Genomic DNA, 21535 nt, shown 5'->3' on the forward strand with positions numbered 1-21535 from the left:
AAAATTTCGGGAAAAAAAGTCGACATATGGAGAAAAAAGTCATAATTTCAAGAAAAAAGTCGAAATGTCGAGATAAATGTTGAAATGTTGAGAATAATGTTGAAGTATAATTTCAAGAAAAAAGTCAAAATTTCGTGAAAAAAGTCAAAATATCAAGAAAAAAGTCGAAATATTGAGAAAAAAGTCAAAATTTCGAGAAAAAAGTATTCTTATTCTTCAAATTGTATTTCAAGATTATTCTCAACATTTCAACTTTTTTCTCGAAGTGCACAATAAAAATCTTCCTCTCTCAAATATTTTTTCTCCTGCCAGGCCCTGATTCTCTTCCGTATGAAGACACTAAAACAGCGTTCGCTGGGGGTCACATGACCTCCCAGGAGCCCAGCAGTCCTGGACCTGGACCCAGACCCAGACCCAGACCCAGCCCACGGCCCCGGCCCCGGCCCCGGCCCCGGACCCGGCCCCGGCCCCGGCCCCGGCCCCGGCCCCGGGCCCGGACCTCAGTAGGCCGTCTCCCGGACCACGTGGGTGGACAGGGTGTGGTTGCTGGAGATGCTGATGGAGTGGCGGGTGAGCGGCGGCGGGCGTTGCCGCGGCGACGGGCAGGGCAGGAGGAGGCAGCGCAGCGTGGAGAAGAAGACCTGCCGGTACGACGCCGACACCAGGTTGTAGAGGACGGGGTTGATGGCCGAGCTCACGTAGAACAGCACGTTGGTCAACATGTAGAAGTAGTGGTAGAAATCAAACAGACCCCTGAGGAGAGAGGAGAAGAGGGGGTCAGGGTCTGGACCTGGACCTGCTGGACCTGCAGGTCTGGACCTGGACCCTAGTGGTCTGTAGAGGACCTGCAGGTCTGGATCTGGACCCTAGTGGTCTGTAGAGGACCTGCAGGTCTGGATCTGGACCCTAGTGGTCTGTAGAGGACCTGCAGGTCTGGATCTGGACCCTAGTGGTCTGTAGAGGACCTGCAGGTCTGGATCTGGATCTGGATCTTTATCGATGTCGTCAAAGCTGCAGCCGAGATTTTCCCGTTCGTGGAATTAACACAAACTCAACTCTCCGAAGTCCCGGGGATCTAATCCCCCATGATGCATCTCTGCATCTCTGCAACCGTCCAACTACTAATACGTTCATAAAAGCAGCGAGTCTTTGGACCACAGGAGTATCACCCCCCCCCGAAATAAAAACGGTCCAAATCATCCCCCCTGAAATAAAAATGGTCCAAATCATCCCCCCTGAAATAAAAACGGTCCAAATCATCCCCCCTGAAATAAAAACGGTCCAAATCATCCCCCCTGTAAAACTGCCATCCCTCCTTTCCATCCCTTATGTCATTTCATCAATGAATTCCTTCCTTCCTTGACAACCATGTCTGCCTCACTCAGCTTCACCCCTCACTGTGTATTTCTTTGTATAATTTGTATAATCTTTTTGTATTTTTTTGTATAATTGACCTGTAAAATTCTAAATAGGTTAAGTTTATTTTTATTCAGAACTGTCCCTTTTTCTTTTCTTTTCTTTTCTCTCTCTACCTCAAACTGCTGCACCTTAAATGTTTATACTGTTTATTCTGTATCATAGAAATACCACATTTGTTTTATTGTTTATTTTATTTTATCACCAAAGAGCAAAATTACCGGAGTCAAATTCCTTGTTGGACAATGTTTGAACCTGGAAACCAATAAAGATGATTCTGATTCTGAATGTGGTTTTACTGCTATTTCAACATTTAGAGTCATCACCAGAAAAATAACACCAGAAAAATAACTTTCACCTGTTTCAAGTAAATTTTCACTTGAAATAAGTAGAAAAATCTGCCAGTGGAACAAGATTTATCTTCTTATTACAAGCAAAAAACTCTTGTTCCACTGGCAGATTTTTCTACTTATTTTAAGTAAAAATCTACTTGAAACAGGTGAAAATTGTTGTTTTTTCCAGTGATGAGTCTTGTTTTAAGTGTAATGCGATTTTTTTACTAAAATGAGACATTTTAACTAGAAATAAGACAAATATTCTTGTTAAGATTGTGAGTTTCTGCAGTGATCCATGTTACTTATCCTGTGAAGGACAGAGTCATATTGATAAGTTCAGAAAAGTGTTTTTTATTGTTGTGTTTTGATGTATTTGATGTAAGCCCAGTGGATATTTAAAGCTTACAGAAGGCTGCATTTAACTGCTGCTATGTCATTCCTGCAGTATTTCTGCAGGTGTTTTGGTCACTGCTATTATTTGTAATATATTATATTATTTGTAATCAGCACAAATTATCTGTCCCCATATGATCAAATCCACCATCCCCCCTGATGTTTTTTACAGCTCCAGTACTGAGTATCGGGGGGGTAAATCTGGCCGGGAGGAAGAGGGGGATTAAAGTTCCAGCAGGACGAGAGCCAGACGTTAAGGATGTAAAGTTACATAAGATGTTGCAGGAGCTGAGATGGATTAGAGAGAGGATGGAGGCAGGAAGTCGGTCCACGGAGCCGGGGAAGACGCTCCAAACAGAACTGGGGTTTATCTGGTAACCTGGGGCCTCCGGAGCAGAGGGGCCCCCCAAAACCCAGCTCTGACATCAATAACGTTTAGATTCGGCCCAATAATATGGTCCAGTGCTACAAGGTGAAGTTTAGACAAACTCAGAGCTGGTAGAGTACCCAAAAAATGTACTCAAGTAAAAGTAAAAAGTTACTTCAGAATAATATGACTCAAGTAGAAGTAAAAAGTATCATCCAAATAATTACTTGAGTAAAAGTAAAAAAGTACTTGGTGAAAAAACTACTCAAGTACTGAGTAACTGTTGAGTAACGTCTGATTTATTTTTTTAACACAACCATTCAAACAGACAAAAGTACAAAATAATCATCTTCAGGCAAATTAAATCAATAAATAATAAAATAAATTAAAATTAATAAAAAATTGCTTAAATTAAAATAATCTTAAAGTAAATTCAAGTACTTTAATAAATAATAAAATAAATAGAATAATAACAGAATAAAAAAAAATAAAGTAAAGCAGCACAACGTAACTTTCAGCTTTTCTGAGTTTGGCGGCATCTTTTGGACAAAAGCGGTAGTGCTTTACCAGAAAGACGCTACGTTTCCCATGAGCACCAGCGCGTACTGCCGGAAAACTCCTGTCCCGTCGCTGCATTTGTTTTGAGAGAAGACGGGACGCTTTTCTGTTTCACCAAGTGAACAGACGGAACGCAAAAAAAAAAGATGTTAAACTGCTGGAAAGGAACTTGAATTTACCGGGATACCTTAAACAAGGAAGCCAGGGAGCGGTATATGGAGAAAATAATGATTATTAACGGTCTGGATCCATATGAAATCTCTACTAAAGAATGGAGCTCCTCGTCGGAGCTGCACTCTTTAGAAGGATTTACTGCCGCAGTTCTGCAGAACCACCGTCTTACTACCTTGTTTAGGAGTGTTTGGCAGCTGCTTTGGTAAATGTTTGACTCGCCATGTGTTTCAATAAATTTGTATAATAGTACAACATGCAGTACATGTTTTGTATTACTCTTACTTCTCTTTTCTTTTTTTATGCTGAAGAGGCTCCGAGGCGTGAGCAATATTTTTTTTTCCTCGTGAGATTATTTTTTTCCTCTGCAGCTACAAATCAAATAGTTAATATTTTTTCCTCAACAAAATTAATTGCACCGCAGAGAGCTGGCCAACAACTGCGTTTAGCTGGAGTAGTGGGGAATAAAACCCGTTTGAATGATCCGACGCCCGTCTGTGTGCGTTTTTGTTTGTTTACTGAGGAACGTTATGTTTGGGCGGACTCGTTACAGCCGCGATCCAACCGAGCCGACGACTCTTTTAATTTGTTATCTCAGATACTTGGCCGGCCTCCGTGGTTCTGCCTCCGAGCAGGAAAGCGGTGAAAAGTTAAACCATTAGGATCTTTTCCCCACGTCTGTTGTGTGGAGCTGCTGCAGCCATAACGCAGCAACAGGTTACCAGCTTCTGCGGAGCTCTGCGCTACAAGCCCCGACCATTTTCATCTCGACTACGAATCGGGAAGGAGGGGGAAGTGACGTATGCCGTAAAGCAGTCAAAGCCGTAAAAATGTGTAGTTTTTTAGTGTGGCAGGGTTCCTACCATGCTCCTCAAAGTTACATAGTGCCGTGAAGGAGATACAGACCCCTCAGACCATGACAGAGGTTCATTAAACCTGTTGGAAGTTAATGTTCCATCACAATGACTCTGGAAATATGATATTAAGTTGGAAAAGTTACGTAGTGTCGCTTTAAGCACAAGTAGCACAAAATGTCAAGCCTTTGTACTTTTCTTTTTTAACCAGCAGAACTAGAACAAACATGAACTCATAGAAACTCTGTGTGTGTTTGAGTCTGTGTAAATGTGACAAAACATGCAAAAACAAACATTTTTCCCAAAGAATCACCAGTGATGTCATGAGATTGACGCGTACGTGGATAAAAGGGATAAAAGAAAAGTAACAGCTCAACGTAGCCTAATGTAGCGGAGTAAGAGGAACAGTTTCTTCTTCACAAATCTACTCAAGTAAAAGTAAAAAGTATAGTGATTCAAAACTACTCCTAAAAGTACAACATTTCCCAAAACGTACTCAAGTAAATGTAATGGAGTAAATGTAACTCGTTTCTACCCAGCTCTGGGAAAACTCCAGCTCAGACAGAACAGGGCGGCGCTCGCTCTCCGCTGCTCTGCGGAGTGTTGAGTGGATGCAGCCGCAATGTCCTGGATAAAAGTTTACCAAAGGCTGGCGTGTAGCCGGATAACATTTAGTTTCAACGTCTGGAATATTGGTAAACCTATCAATTTGTCATCATATCTAAAACCTATCAATACTCAACATGTCTCTGCAACACGATCTGCTTCTGGTGTTCACTTTACTCTTCCTCTACCAAGAACCAACGCATAAAAGACCAAGAACCAACGCATTAAAGACCAAGAACCAATGCACTAAAGACCAAGAACCAACGCATTAAAGACCAAGAACCAACGCATTAAAGACCAAGAACCAATGCACTAAAGACCAAGAACCAACGCACTAAAGACCAAGAACCAACGCACTAAAGACCAAGAACCAACGCATTAAAGACCAAGAACCAACACATTAAAGACCAAGAACCAACGCACTAAAGACCAAGAACCAACACATTAAAGACCAAGAACCAACGCATTAAAGACCAAGAACCAACGCATTAAAGACCAAGAACCAACGCATTAAAGACCAAGAACCAATGCACTAAAGACCAAGAACCAACGCATTAAAGACCAAGAACCAATGCACTAAAGACCAAGAACCAACGCATTAAAGACCAAGAACCAATGCACTAAAGACCAGGAACCAATGACCTACTGACCAAGAACCAACGCACTAAAGACCAAGAACCAACGCATTAAAGACCAAGAACCAATGACCTAAAGACCAAGAACCAACGCACTAAAGACCAAGAACCAATGCACTAAAGACCAAGAACCAATGCACTAAAGACCAAGAACCAACGCATTAAAGACCAAGAACCAACGCATTAAAGACCAAGAACCAACACATTAAAGACCAAGAACCAACGCATTAAAGACCAAGAACCAATGCACTAAAGACCAAGAACCAACGCATTAAAGACCAAGAACCAATGCACTAAAGACCAAGAACCAACACATTAAAGACCAAGAACCAACGCATTAAAGACCAAGAACCAACACATTAAAGACCAAGAACCAACGCATTAAAGACCAAGAACCAATGCACTAAAGACCAAGAACCAACGCATTAAAGACCAAGAACCAATGCACTAAAGACCAGGAACCAATGACCTACTGACCAAGAACCAACGCACTAAAGACCAAGAACCAACGCATTAAAGACCAAGAACCAATGACCTAAAGACCAAGAACCAACGCACTAAAGACCAAGAACCAATGCACTAAAGACCAAGAACCAATGCACTAAAGACCAAGAACCAACGCATTAAAGACCAAGAACCAATGCACTAAAGACCAAGAACCAACGCATTAAAGACCAAGAACCAATGCACTAAAGACCAAGAACCAACGCATTAAAGACCAAGAACCAATGCATTAAAGACCAAGAACCAATGCACTAAAGACCAAGAACCAATGCATTAAAGACCAAGAACCAATGCACTAAAGACCAAGAACCAACGCACTAAAGGAACAAGAACCAATGCACTAAAGACCAAGAACCAACGAATTAAAGACCAAGAACCAATGCACTAAAGACCAAGAACCAACGCATTAAAGACCAAGAACCAATGCACTAAAGACCAGGAACCAATGCACTAAAGACCAAGAACCAACGCATTAAAGACCAAGAACCAATGCACTAAAGATCAAGAACCAATGCACTAAAGACCAAGAACCAACGCATTAAAGACCAAGAACCAATGCACTAAAGACCAAGAACCAACGCACTAAAGGAACAAGAACCAATGCACTAAAGACCAAGAACCAATGACCTAAAGACCAAGAACCAACGCACTAAAGACCAAGAACCAACGAATTAAAGACCAAGAACCAATGCACTAAAGACCAAGAACCAACGCATTAAAGACCAAGAACCAATGCACTAAAGACCAGGAACCAATGCACTAAAGACCAAGAACCAACGCATTAAAGACCAAGAACCAATGCACTAAAGATCAAGAACCAATGCACTAAAGACCAAGAACCAACGCATTAAAGACCAAGAACCAATGCACTAAAGACCAAGAACCAACGCATTAAAGGAACAAGAACCAACGCACTAAAGACCAAGAACCAATGACCTAAAGACCAGGAACCAACGCACTGGATTCGTGGCCAAATATTAATGTCCATGGACCACTGATCTTGGTAACTGTACCAAATATTAATGTCCATGGACCACTGGTTCTTGGTAACTGTACCAAATATTAATGTCCATGGACCACTGGTTCTTGGTAACTGTACGGGTCACTGTCAAGTCCAACTGCCTTTAATTTAAGCTGATAACCGTCTGTTATCCGGTCTTCTCCACTAGTTGCAGACATTTTTACTGATGTTTTGCTACTCAGTGCAGTAAGGGGGCTGGTCCAGTGGGAATGTGACGTCAATGCAGACCCTTTTTAAGAGGTCTGCCTTCTAACCCATCAGTGCATCCACAGCAACACCCCATCATATCTCAAAGAACTCATCGCACCCCCAACCGCCACCCAATCCCTCCGCTCTGGAAATCAAAACCTGCTCAAAACCAAAAAGACCAACCTTTGGACCAAGGGCTTCCTCCTTAGCTGCCCCCTCACCTGTGGAACGCCGGAGTGGTACCAGAACCACGTCAGGTCTGGACTGTCCTCACACCTACCCGACCACAGAAGAACCACAGCGGCTTCAAATGCTATCACTGAATAGGAATGTATGGTGTGTAATCAGAGCCTTGAATGGTGTGAGTAGATGGGATACTGTCTACCCAGTAGATTTTTGTCATTATCCCATCTACTCACACCATTCAAGGCTCTGATTACACATGATTAATTCCTATTCAGTGGACTGATAGCATTTGAAACGGGTGAGAACCACGTCAGACACCAGATCTATTCTTTCTGCCCTTCTCTCTATAAAGACCAAGCTCTTCTTTGGTCTGTTCAGCCGTCACCACGGAAACAGACTTCAGACGGACGTAGCAACCGTCTCCTTTCATCTCCCCAGTGCACTTGGTTCTACTTCTTTTGATTTGATTGATTTGATTGAATTTCTTTATTCAGTCACATCACACTACAAGCTTTATCAACACAAACATTATCAAACTGAAAAGGCAGAAGCAAAGTGCTTATATTAACGCCTGTCCTACATACAAACAAACAACAATAGCCAAACTAAACCAGAAAAAGGACCAATAAGGTTTACATAGATCAGGGGTCGGCAACCCAAACTGTTTTAGAGCCGTATTGGACCAAAAACACAAAAAACTAATATGTCTGGAACCTTAGTCTTGTATCAGCCTTAGAATGAAGACAAGCGGGGGAAGATTTTATTTTTCATTATGCACTTTGAGAAAAAAGTCTATGTCGAGAAAAAAGTCGAAATGTCGAAATTAAAAAGGACAGGAAAAAGGAAGAAAAAGAGAAAAAAAGAAGAGAATAAGCAAAAAAAGAAGAAGAAAGAAAAAAGAAGAAAAAAGAAGAAAAAAAGAGAAACAAGGAAAAAAGAGAAAAAAAGAAGGAAAAAGAAGGGAAAAAAGGAAAAGAAAAAAAGGAAATAAAAGGTCAAACATTTTTGAAAAAGCTCCAGGAGCCACTAGGGCGGCGCTAAAGAGCCGCATGCAGCTCTAGAGCCGCAGGTTGCCGACCCCCGACATATATAGTAGTAAAGACTTTTAAAAAAAAAATTAATATCAGAGAAGAACAGCAACAAACAAAAACAAATAAACATTAACATTTGTAGCTTTCAAAGATTGCTCTACAAATCTTTGTTTTGTAAACCAAAAATGAGCTGCACATTGGTAAATGTAGGTTAGCGTCATTCTATAGTTTAACTCCCACAACAGATAAACGTCTGCTTTTAGTCTCTTTTCTAGCTTTTTGTACAACAAATTTACCGGGACCCTGAACCGGGACCCATTAGGTAGCATTTTTTGATAGGGTAGCACAAATCGATAGACAGACGCTATCGGTTTATGCGGCGGTAGCATTTTTCGACGGAGCAGCAGAAATCAACAGAACAGCGGCACACCTGACTGGGACCAGCTCCTCACCCCTCCAGGTACGGTGCCAGACGCCCCCCCCCCTCCCTTTCTCTGACATATTATTGTTCTGAGCACATTAGCAGCTTCTCATTAGTGATAATTAAGGCTTTAGCCTTCACTTCTGCCGGCGTCCCTCCTCCCTGTCAGGTCCTATACGATCACCTGCCGCCGGCGTCCGCTCGCTTCCCGCTCCGCCCGCTAACGAGCTGACGATCGCAGAACCGATGCCAACACAACAACTTCAGGACTTTGGTCTTTTAACAGCTTTTCTCAGAATGAGACGGAGGAGCGACGGAGGAATTTTAGGGTCTGGAGTGTCAGAAAAGTACGTCAGAGTGATTGAAGAGGGTAGTCGGGGTAACGGAGGGATTTCAGGTGGAAGTGGGACCACAGGAGGGTAGTCGGGGTAACGGAGGGGTTTCAGGTGGAGGTGGGACCACAGGAGGGCGGTCTGGGTAACGGAGGGGTTTCAGGTGGAAGTGGGACCACAGGAGGGTAGTCGGGGTAACAGAGGGGTTTCAGGGGGAAGTGGGACCACAGGAGGGCGGTCGGGGTAACGGAGGGGTTTCAGGGGGAAGTGGGACCACAGGAGGGTAGTCGGGGTAACGGAGGGGTTTCAGGTGGAGGTGGGACTACAGGAGGATAGTCGGGGTAACGGAGGGGTTTCAAGTGGAGGTTGAGGGTAACGGAAGGGTTTCAGGTGGAAGTGGGACCATATCCCGGACTGGCCCCGAGTTCCTGCCCGTTGTCACGGTGATGGACAGGTTGACAGATGAAGTCGACATGAACTACGTCTGTCGATGAAACCCACTTTACCTCACTTAGCACAGTTAGCAAATTTAGCTTGGCTTAGCTTATGCTAAGCTACTAATGTTGCTCTCCATTCATTCTGACTGATTCTTTCCAAACGTGCTCATTTTCTAACATCCCCCTTTGAAACAACAGAGGAGGTGGACTGGGGGGGTCTGTGATCCAGCACCACCGGGACCCCCGATGAGCTGACGTCAAGTCGGTTTTTGGATCCACTGGGTTCCAGCGATGCCCTTCGATGCTAATTGGATGCTAGTCAGTCCGAATTGGTGGCCTAGCTATTCCAGATGCTGCCAGGACCTACATTTCTGGATCTGGACCCTAGTGGTCTGTAGAGGACCTGCAGGTCTGGATCTGGACCCTAGTGGTCTGTAGAGGACCTGCAGGTCTGGATCTGGACCCTAGTGGTCTGTAGAGGACCTGCAGGTCTGGATCTGGACCCTAGTGGTCTGTAGAGGACCTGCAGGTCTGGATCTGGACCCTAGTGGTCTGTAGAGGACCTGCAGGTCTGGATCTGGACCCTAGTGGTCTGTAGAGGACCTGCAGGTCTGGATCTGGACCCTAGTGGTCTGTAGAGGACCTGCAGGTCTGGATCTGGACCCTAGTGGTCTGTAGAGGACCTGCAGGTCTGGATCTGGACCCTAGTGGTCTGTAGAGGACCTGCAGGTCTGGATCTGGACCCTAGTGGTCTGTAGAGGACCTGCAGGTCTGGATCTGGACCCTAGTGGTCTGTAGCGGACCTAAGGCAAAGCCCTGATGTAGCGCAGCGATGCATCATGGGTAAGTAGTGTTATATCACAAGTACATCGTATTAATGAGGCCAAAAACAGCTGGAAACCAGATATTCATGACTTAAAGACATGTAAATGTGAAAAAAGCCTCCCATCACACTTTTGCATTAACTGGATTATCAACACGTTTTGAAAACCTCCTCCTGGGGCATGAAAATGTTAAGCAGTTTTTCAAATTAAAAGCGAATCCTTGATAGATTTTTCTTTGATATTTAGGTTGTGTGCAGGTCCCACTAGGGGACATTTATTTCTAACAGAAATAAATGTATTGCCAAGTGGTTTAACACACACAAGGAATTTGTGCTGATTGGTGCAGTACAAAAGAACAAAATAATATTATTAAAAGAGAAGGGAGAGATGGCGCTCCTGTTGGAGGTTCAGATCTTCTCAAATGTTTCTAAATCTGCCTTCCAGCTGATTGCTGGCTCGAGCAACGGGAGCTGGTTTCTACGGAAGAATATTAGGGCCATGCAGGAGAAAAAATATTTGAGAGGGCAAGATTTTTTTTTTATTGTGCACTTCGATAAAAAAGTCGAAATGTTGAGAAAAAAATTGAAATATTGATTGTTGAAATCTAATTTCAAGAAAAAAGTCGAAATGTTGAGATTTATGTTGAAATACAGTTTCAAGAATAAAGTCGAAATTTCGTGAATAAAGTCCAAATTTTGCCTTTTTTCTCAACATTTAAACTTCATTCACAAAATTTTGACTTTTTTCTCGAAACTTCAACCTTAATCTTGATATTTCGACTTTTCTCTCAACATCTTGACTTTTTTCTCCACATTTCGACTTTTTTCTCCACATTTCGACTTTTTTCTCCACATTTCGACTTTTTTCTCGAAGTGCATAATGAAAAAAAAATCTTCCTCCCTTAAAATATTATTTTTATTTTTCTCCTGCCTGGCCCTAATACTCTTCCGTAGGTTTCCCAGCATGCAGCTCAGCTCTAAGACAAACGTCTGCAGAGAGAGGAGAAGCTGTCGCGGGTCAACAATCCGGTTCCTGGACTCCCTCGGTGGGGGGGGGGCATGACAAATCTATTAAAATCATCTGTCAGCTGTGATAAAGTGGAATTTAACACGGCTGCAGCAGATCTCTAATTAGTTTCACATACACGTCCCTGAATGTAAACTGTCTAATCTTGCGTTTAAACTAATGTGATGGTTGTGGCTCTGAGAATCAAACAAATACAACCTCTGATCAACAGCTTTATATGACCGTTTCATCACACCAACATATACTTGATGAAAATAGGAGGAATTATAGGTTATAGATCGATTTCAGCAGCAAATGGAGGTGATTTAATCAGGGAGAAGAATCTATGCTCTATGTCCACTAGGGTCCAGATCCAGACCTGCAGGTCCTCTACAGACCACTAGGGTCCAGATCCAGACCTGCAGGTCCTCTACAGACCACTAGGGTCCAGATCCAGACCTGCAGGTCCTCTACAGACCACTAGGGTCCAGATCCAGACCTGCAGGTCCTCTACAGACCACTAGGGTCCAGATCCAGACCTGCAGGTCCTCTACAGACCACTAGGGTCCAGATCCAGACCTGCAGGTCCTCTACAGACCACTAGGGTCCAGATACAGACCTGTATTTCCATCACAATCCTGTCTGACTCCTAACAGCCACCCTGCCGTGCTGTGATTGGTCTGGTACGTTTGGTACCGGCGTGTGGACTCCAGACATGATGGGGTGATTGTCCGGCCGTTATCTCGTTGGTGGGTTCATGCGTGAAAAGGCTGAGAGGCGGCGTTACTCACTCGGACCAGTCGGTGACGTAGCAGAACATGAGGCGGCGGGCGTGGTAGGGCAGCCAGCAGACCACGAAGGCGATGACGACTGCTCCTGGACAGACGGGGGGAGAACGCTTCGGTGAGCACCAACAAACGAGAGCGGAGGATCAGAACAACATCAGGCTGGAGCAAACACTTTCACCCCTTTTCCACCAAACCTTTTCCACCAAACGTCAGTTACGTCTCTACTAACGTCAGTTACGTCTCTGCTAACGTCAGTTACGTCTGCTAACGTCAGTTACGTCTCTGCTAACGTCAGTTACGTCTCTGCTAACGTCAGTTACGTCTCTGCTAACGTCAGTTACATCTCTGCTAACGTCAGTTACGTCTCCGCTAACGCCAGTTACGTCTCTGCTAACGTCAGTTACGTCGTTGCTAACGTCAGTTACGTCTCTAACGTCAGTTACATCTCTGCTAAAGTCAGTTACGTCTCTGTAAACGTCACTTACGTCTGTAAACGTCAGTTACGTCTCTGCTAACGTCAGTTACGTCTCTGCTAACGTCAGTTACGTCTCTGCTAACGTCAGTTACGTCTCTGCTAACGTCAGTTACGTCTCTGCTAACGTCAGTTACGTCTCTGCTAACGTCAGTTACGTCTCTGCTAACGTCAGTTACGTCTCTGCTAACTTCAGTTACGTCTCTGCTAACGTCAGTTACGTCTCTGCTAACGTCAGTTACGTCTCTGCTAACGTCAGTTACGTGTCCGCTAACGTCAGTTACGTGTCCGCTAACGTCAGTTACGTCTCTGCTAACGTCAGTTACGTCTCTGCAAACGTCAGTTACGTCTCTGCAAACGTCAGTTACGTCTCTGCTAACGTCAGTTACGCCGTTACAAACGTCAGTTACGTCTCTGCAAACGTCAGTTACGTCTCTGCTAATGTCAGTTACGTCTCTGCTAACGTCAGTTACGTCTCTGCAAACGTCAGTTACGTCTCTGCAAATGTCAGTTACGTCTCTGCAAACGTCAGTTACGTCTCTGCTAACATCAGTTACGTCACTGCTAACGTCAGTTACGTCTCTGCTAACATCAGTTACGTCACTGCTAACGTCAGTTACGTCTCTGCAAACGTCAGTTACGTCTCTGCTAACGTCAGTTACGTCTCTGCTAACGTCAGTTACGTCTCCGCTAACGTCAGTTACGTCTCCGCTAACGTCAGTTACGTCTCCGCTAACGTCAGTTACGTCTCCGCTAACGTCAGCTACATCTCTGCTAACGTCAGTTACGTCTCTGCTAACGTCAGTTACGTCTCCGCTAACGTCAGTTACGTATCCGCTAACGTCAGTTACGTCTCTGCTAACGTCAGTTACGTCTCTGCTCACGTCAGTTACGACTCTGCTAACGTCAGTTACGTCTCTGCTAACGTCAGTTACGTCTCTGCAAACTTCAGTTACGTATCCGCTAACGTCAGTTACGTCTCTGCTAACGTCAGTTACGTCTCTGCTCACGTCAGTTACGACTCTGCTAACGTCAGTTACGTCTCTGCTAACGTCAGTTACGTCTCTGCAAACTTCAGTTACGTCTCTGCTAACGTCAGTTACGTCTCTGCTAACGTCAGTTACGTCTCTGCTAACGTCAGTTACGTCTCTGCTAACGTCAGTTACGTCTCCGCTAACGTCAGTTACGTCTCCGCTAACGTCAGTTACGTCTCCGCTAACGTCAGTTACGTCTCCGCTAACGTCAGTTACGTCTCCGCTAACGTCAGCTACGTCTCTGCTAACGTCAGTTACGTCTCTGCTAACGTCAGTTACGTCTCCGCTAACGTCAGTTACGTATCCGCTAACGTCAGTTACGTCTCTGCTAACGTCAGTTACGTCTCTGCTCACGTCAGTTACGACTCTGCTAACGTCAGTTACGTCTCTGCTAACGTCAGTTACGTCTCTGCAAACTTCAGTTACGTCTCTGCTAACGTCAGTTACGTCTCTGCTAACGTCAGTTACGTCTCTGCAAACGTCAGTTACGTCTCTGCAAACGTCAGTTACGTCTCTGCTAACGTCAGTTACGTCTCTGCTAACGTCAGTTACGTCTCTGCAAACGTCAGTTACGTCTGCTAACGTGAGTTACGTTTCTGCGTTTGTGTGAAAGTTGAATTTAACAACCAGGTATTTGCTCTAATAGGACTTGGTCCATGTAGCTCCTCCGTGGACACATCTCTAAAAGACAGGTTGTCTCCTCCTCCTCCCATGATGCTTTGCTGCATCCAGATTCATTCTTATTTCAAAATGTCTCCGTCTCCCAGTCTTGATATTGCCGTTGGTCTTAATAACTCCGCCCCCTCTGCTTACGTAAGCGGTTCTTCCCTCTACACCAGAAAAGAGTTGCTGCTACCTTGGAACCGGTTCTTCTGGCCCGGAGACAGTTCTTTGTCAGTGGAAACAGAAATCCCGGTTCCAAACTCAGCACTGGCCCAGAACCAGAACCAGCTCTGGAACCGCTTTGGTGGAAAAGGGGTATTAGAGTTGGCCCGTTACCCGGAGGCAGTACTGTCCCAATCGATCCAATCATTTGATTGGAGAGTCAGTCGGTGTTTGATTGTGTGGGGAATCAGAAACCACAAGAGAACATCTTGATTGTCAAGTAAATGCTGCTATTTTTACAGCAAATCCACTAAAGTAAGTGGGGCAGTAACAGTTTAACTGGTGAGTCAGGCACGTCGTACGAGTAAACGGGTCAAGTCTGACGTCAGTCCATCAGGAAGGACAACCTGAAGAGAACAAAAAGTCCTGATCAAACAGACATCATTGTTGTTAATGTCAATATCCTGTATTTATCATCTTTATCTCCTCCTAAGACCTGGTACTGTTTGTTGCTTTGGTCCCTGAGAAGAAAGAAAACCTGATAACATACACGATAAAACATGTCCAAATATGTGCAGGCCCGGTCTCAAGAGGTTACATCACCACCTCCTCAGGAGCTGTGTTGTCCGGGTCCTGGCCGGTTTATGAACACACCTATATTGATCAGATCAGATTCTCTGGTGGATTTACATCCAGTATACCGCGGCATTACCCCTACCGTAACCCAGCTTTACCCCTCCCTTACCCCAACTTTACTACGGCCTTACCCCAACTTTACTACAGCCTTACCCCAACTTTACTACTGCCTTACCCCTCCCTTACCCCAACTTTACTACGGCCTTACCCCAACTTTACTACAGCCTTACCCCAACTTTACTACGGCCTTACCCCTCCCTTACCCCAACTTTACTACGGCCTTACCACAACTTTACTACGGCCTTACCCAACTTTACTACGGCCTTACCCCAACTTTACTACGGCCTTACCCCAACTTTACTACGGCCTTACCCCAACTTTACTACGGCCTTACGCAAACTTTACTACGGCCTTACCCCAACTTTACTACGGCCTTACCCCAACTTTACTACGGCCTTACCACAACTTTACTACAGCCTTACCCCTCCCTTACCCCAACTTTACTACGGCTTTACCCCAACTTTACTACGGCCTTACCCCAACTTTACTACGGCCTTACCCCAACTTTACTACGGCCTTACCCCAACTTTACTACGGCCTTACCCCTACTTTACTACGGCCTTACCCCAACTTTACTACGGCCTTACCACAACTTTACTACGGCCTTACCCAAACTTTACTACGACCTTACCCCAACTTTACTACAGCCTTACCCCTCCCTTACCCCAACTTTACTACGGCTTTACCACAACTTTACTACGGCCTTACCACAACTTTACTACGGCCTTACCCCAACTTTACTACGACCTTACCCCAACTTTACCACGGCCTTACCCCAACTTTACTACGGCCTTACCACAACTTTACTACGGCCTTACCACAACTTTACTACGGCCTTACCACAACTTTACTACGGCCTTACCCCAACTTTACTACGGCCTTACCCCAACTTTACTACGGCCTTACCCCAACTTTAATACAGCCTTACCCCAACTTGACCACAGCCTTACCCCAACTTTACTACGACCTTACCCCAACTTTACCACGGCCTTACCCAACTTTACTACAGCCTTACCCCAACTTTACTACAGCCTTACCCCAACTTTACTACGGCCTTACCACTGCCTTACCCCAACTTTACTACGGCCATACCACTTCTTTACCCCAACTTTACTACAGCCTTACCCCAACTTTACTATGGCCTTACCCCAACTTTACTATGGCCTTACCCCAACTTTACCACGGCCTTACCCCAACTTTACTACGGCCTTACCCCAACTTTACTACGGCCTTACCCCTACTTTACTACGGCCTTACCCAACTTTACTACGGCCTTACCACAACTTTACTACAGCCTTAGTCCAACTTTACTACAGCCTTACCCCAACTTTACTACGGCCCTACCCCAACTTTACTATGGCCTTACCCCAACTTTACTACGGCCTTACCCCGACTTTACTACGGCCTTACCCATCTTTACTACGGCCTTACCCCAACTTTACTACGGCCTTACCCAAACTTTACTACGGCCTTACCCCAACTTTTAATACGGCCTTACCCCAACTTTACTACAGCCTTACCCCAACTTTACTACGGCCTTACCCCAACTTTACTACGGCCTTACCCCAACTTTACTATGGCCTTACCCCAACTTTACTACAGCCTTACCCCAACTTTACTACGGCCTTACCCCAACTTTACTACAGCCTTACCCCAACTTTACTACAGACTTACCCCAACTTTACTATGGCCTTACCCCAACTTTACTACAGCCTTACCCCAACTTTACTACGGCCTTACCCCAACTTTACTACGGCCTTACCCCAACTTTACTACAGACTTACCCCAACTTTACTACGGCTTTACCCCAACTTTAATACGGCCTTACCCCAACTTTACTACGGCCTTACCCCAACTTTACTACAGACTTACCCCAACTTTACTACGGCTTTACCCCAACTTTAATACGGCCTTACCCCAACTTTACTACGGCCTTACCCCAACTTTACTACGGCCTTACCCCTCCCTTACCCCAACTTTAGTACGGCCTTACTCCAACTTTACTATGGCCTTACCCCAACTTTACTACGGCCTTACCCCTCCCTTACCCCAACTTTACTCCAGCCTTACCCCAACTTTACTACGGCCTTACCCCAACTTTACTACAGCCTTACCTCAACTTTACTACGGCCTTACCCCTCCCTTACCCCAACTTTACTACGGCCTTACCCCAACTTTACTACGGCCTTAACCCAACTTTAATACAGCCTTACCCCAACTTTACTCCAGCCTTACCCCAACTTTACTACGGCCTTACCCCAACTTTACTACAGCCTTACCTCAACTTTACTACGGCCTTACCCCTCCCTTACCCCAACTTTACTACGGCCTTACCCCAACTTTACTATGGCCTTATCCCAACTTTACTACGGCCTTACCCCAACTTTACTACAGCCTTACCCCTCCCTTACCCCAACTTTACTACGGCCTTACCCCTCCCTTACCCCAACTTTACTACGACCCTACCCCACCTTTACTATGGCCTTATCCCAACTTTACTACGGCCTTACCCAACTTTACCCCAACTTTACTACAGCCTTACCCCTCCCTTACCCCAACTTTACTACGGCCTTACCCCAACTTTACTACGGCCTTACCACTGCCTTACCCCAACTTTATTACGGCCTTACCACTGCCTTACCCCAACTTTACTACAGCCTTACCCCAACTTTATTACGGCCTTACCCCTGCCTTACCCCAACTTCACCACGACCTTAACGCCGGCAGTTCACCAGTTCATCACTGAACTAAACACGTGGACGGCTGCATACGCTGAGCTCCGGCTCCAACACGAATTAAAAATCAACCAAAACCAACGTTCAGAACCCATAACAGATGTAACTTCCCTCTTGATTGCACGACTAAAGAGATCTCCTTCTAGGGATGTGTCGTTCGCATCAGTAGCTTGTTATTGTGACTTAAATTACGTTCGAACATCGTTTGATGTCCAGTTAATCTAAACCATCTATCTAAACCAGTGTAGAGGAGGACTGGGCTATAAAAGAGTATATGAGTATAATAATCTGAATATATGAGCCAAAGATGTTCCTGGTGTTGGATTGTTTGACTGAACTTCAGCCAACGCAAATTCAAACAAGCTTCCGTGCCAAAACAAACATGCTGACACTAAATTAGGATCAAGAGTCATCACCGAGCCAAACTTTGGTAGTTCATTTCTGCCGGGTCGTACTTAGTAAAAGCAGAAGCTCCAGGAAGAAAAGGCTGGGCTGCCTCTGAGCCACGACCCAGGAATCACCTCAGAGCTAATTAGAATCAGAATCAGAATCAAGTTTATTAGGTCAGCTTAGAAAACTGTTTTTGACTTCGGATACACCGGCAGCGACACGATGGTATTGTGCGCCTGTTTTCCAAAGGGTAACATTGGGATAGTGGGGAGGGGGGGCGAAAAAAATACATCTTCACACTGAATATCATACATACACAGTATCAAGTTGCAAAAAAACACCTCGCAGCACACGAAGCACAGACGTCACAGGACTTGCATCATGGTGATGGGGGGTGGGCAAGTCGGGGGGGGGGGGATCCCGGCACAGTTCATCCAAGTGAGCGCCGCGAACGCATGGCGCTCGAACTCAAACGTCCTTGATTAATTAATTGGCCCTGCCCCTTCTCAACCTTTCCCCGACCCTGCACCCCAACCTGGGACTTGCTGATTGGGCCGGAGCTTCGGGAGCTGCGTGCTGGCCTGCGGTCCCCACCCCTGGTCATCCCGTTGCTGCTTCCACCTGCCTGCTGTGCTGTTGCCGTCCCTGACCCACCAGTCTGGCCTTCATCAGGAGGGTCCCCCCTTATGATCCAGGTCCTGGTCCAGGTTTCTTCCTCCTAAAGGGGAGTTTTTCTTGCCACTGTTTGGCTTAAGGTTTTTCTCCCACTAGGGGAGTTTTTACCTGCCATTGTTTATGTAATAATTGCTCGGGGGTTTATGTTCTGGGTCTCTGGAAAGCGTCTAGAGACAACTTTTGTTGTATTAGACGCTATATAAATAAAATTGAATTGAATTGAATTGAATTGAATTAACTGCATGAATTGAATTGAATTAACTGCAGATAAAATATGTGTAGGCCCGGTCTCAAGAGGTTACATCACCACCTCCTCAGGAGCCGTGTTGTCAAGGTCCAGCTGGCCGGTTTATGAACACACCTTTATTGATCGGATCAGATTCTCTGGTGGATTTACATCCATGTGTGGACTCGTGGACAAGACTAGTTTGGACAAGACTGGACAGGACTGGACTGTCTTGTCCTGTCTTGTCCAAGACTGGAAATGACGAGACAAGACTGAACTGAAGAAGACAATACAAGACTGGACAAGAGTGGTTTGGACAAGACTAGACAAGACTCTTCCCTCCTAAAGTTGAGTTTTTCTTGCCACTGTTTGGCTTAAGGCTTTTCTCCCAGTAGGGGAGTTTTTACCTGCCATTGTTTATGTAATAATTGCTTGGGGGTTTATGTTTATTTTTATGTTTATGTTCTGGATCTCTGGAAAGCGTCTAGAGACATCTGTTGTATTAGACGCTATACAAATAAAATTGAATTGAATTGAATTGACTGGAAAAGACTGGACGGGACAAGACAAGACTGGAGAAGACGTGCTGCTGCACAGCGATGCTGTTGTTCCAGAGCGGCTCCACAGAGATGTGAGGGGATCGCTTCACGTTTTGACATTTGCTGAAACAGAGAAGACGTCTCCCCTCCCGTCTCTGTCCTCATCGTGTTCGGCACACGCCGTCTTTGTGAAGTGTGAAAAGCATTGAGGCTTCTCATCACAAAGGGACGGCCGTGTGTCGTATCAGCAGCTAGCAGGTGTTTGCTCCACCGCCGAGCCGTGTTTGAGGACAGGAAGTGACAAACGGCTTAAAGAGCACAAACAGATACGACATCAAAGCCTTTTTTATTGGTGAGTAAACATTTCTGAGGCAGAACAACGGAGCTTTCATCCTCACGCAACGGCAGCCAATTAAAAGTTGTTGTGAGTCATTTAACTATTGTTTCCGAGCTCGCCTGCCGAAACAAAGCAACACGTCCAGAACGAGACTGACGAGGACCAAGAAATCACTGGAGGCCAAACCATGAAAACAAACAAACAAACAGTAGCTGAAATGCAATTAAAGTCCAGACCTAAGGCAAATAAACGGCTAATAGAACAGACTGATGCTCAGATAAACAGATTAAACTTAATTAAAAGTCGGGCAAAACACAACAAAATAAGATGTATGAAGAAGTAAAACACAACATGAAAAAATGGACAAATAAAATTCATAGAAAGCCAGAAAATAAAAGCGGGGGATGAGCTTTTGTTGGCGAAGACTGCGCTGCCCTCCGTCTGTAGGAAAACTGCCGATATAAGGGGGACAAACGGGTCTGTTGGTCCGGGCCCAGGGTAGGGGGGGTGCCCTGAACTGAAGAAAAAAAAAAATTCTTTAAATTCTCATTAAATTATGGAATCATTTTTCAAAATGTTTCAAAATATGCCTATTTGTGGAAAAAATATGTAGTATTTGAGTTACATAAAGGCTTGTTACTTGTTTTCTTCCTAATTGTCCTTGTGGTCAAGAACCCCCAACACAAAAATGTTTTGGCCGCTGATCAAAATTTGACGTTATCATTTAATTCAATCATTAGAATGGTCAAAATGTCCGGTCAGCACAAGTCCGGTGCTCAGAAAAGAAGAGAAAAGAGAAGAAGAGAAGAAGAAAATAGAGGCCTCAGAGATTCTCTACACAAATATTTTAAAAAGCTGGTGACGGTGAAGCTGGAATTAAAGTCAGCGTAGAGCAAGGTAAGAAACAGTTACAACGTTTACCAACCTTGTAACTTAACCTAACTGGCTAGCTCTAATGTTAACATCCATTAGCTTGTATAAAAACCTGAAGAACAGAGGGAGAGGAGAGGAAGAGGAGGAGGAGAGATCCGGCGCAGGGGGGCCCATCTTAGATTATTCTGTCCCCGGCCCCCGCAAGACTGTCAGCTGCCCTGCGTGTAGCGGCGGTTCTGGACCCGTGTAGCGTCCAACCAAGACGACCCAAAGAGGTCATGAAGAACCCGCATGGTACCGCTAAATAGGCCTGTGTTGAAAAAAATCGATTTTCTGATTACATTTTTTTTTTTTTTTTTTTTTTTTTTACCTTGTCTGCACACATATTAATGGTTGATTAATGGCACATGTCGAGCACTGGAAATCTGCAACAAAAACCACAAACGAAACACGAAACCGGCACGGAGCCGACCAAAACACGAGCAGCAATCGACCCAAATCTCGAGATCCGATAACAGTCTGAGCTAAGGACCGCGACCCAGACAATCCCCGGCCACCCGGTCCGGGCTGGACACGTGGCGAGGAGGCCCTCACCCTCCAGGCCAACGACCCCCACCCGGCGAGGGGCCAGCCTGCCCGGAGAGACAGAGCCGCCCCGGC

General features: G+C 45.1%; 1 protein-coding gene across 1 annotated transcript in view; it reads right to left on the minus strand.

Moving 5' to 3' along the window:
- Positions 1–498: 498 nt before the first annotated feature.
- Positions 499–21535, minus strand: part of ntsr1 (neurotensin receptor 1 (high affinity)) — a 44876-nt gene continuing 23839 nt past the window's right edge. The window contains 2 exon segments of the mRNA XM_061736873.1: positions 499–753; positions 12077–12161. Coding sequence (XP_061592857.1) covers positions 501–753; positions 12077–12161 — 338 coding nt within the window. The 3' untranslated portion in view covers positions 499–500.

This window comes from Cololabis saira, chromosome 12 (genome assembly GCF_033807715.1).
Source record: "Cololabis saira isolate AMF1-May2022 chromosome 12, fColSai1.1, whole genome shotgun sequence".
Classification (NCBI taxonomy): Eukaryota; Metazoa; Chordata; class Actinopteri; order Beloniformes; family Belonidae; genus Cololabis; species Cololabis saira.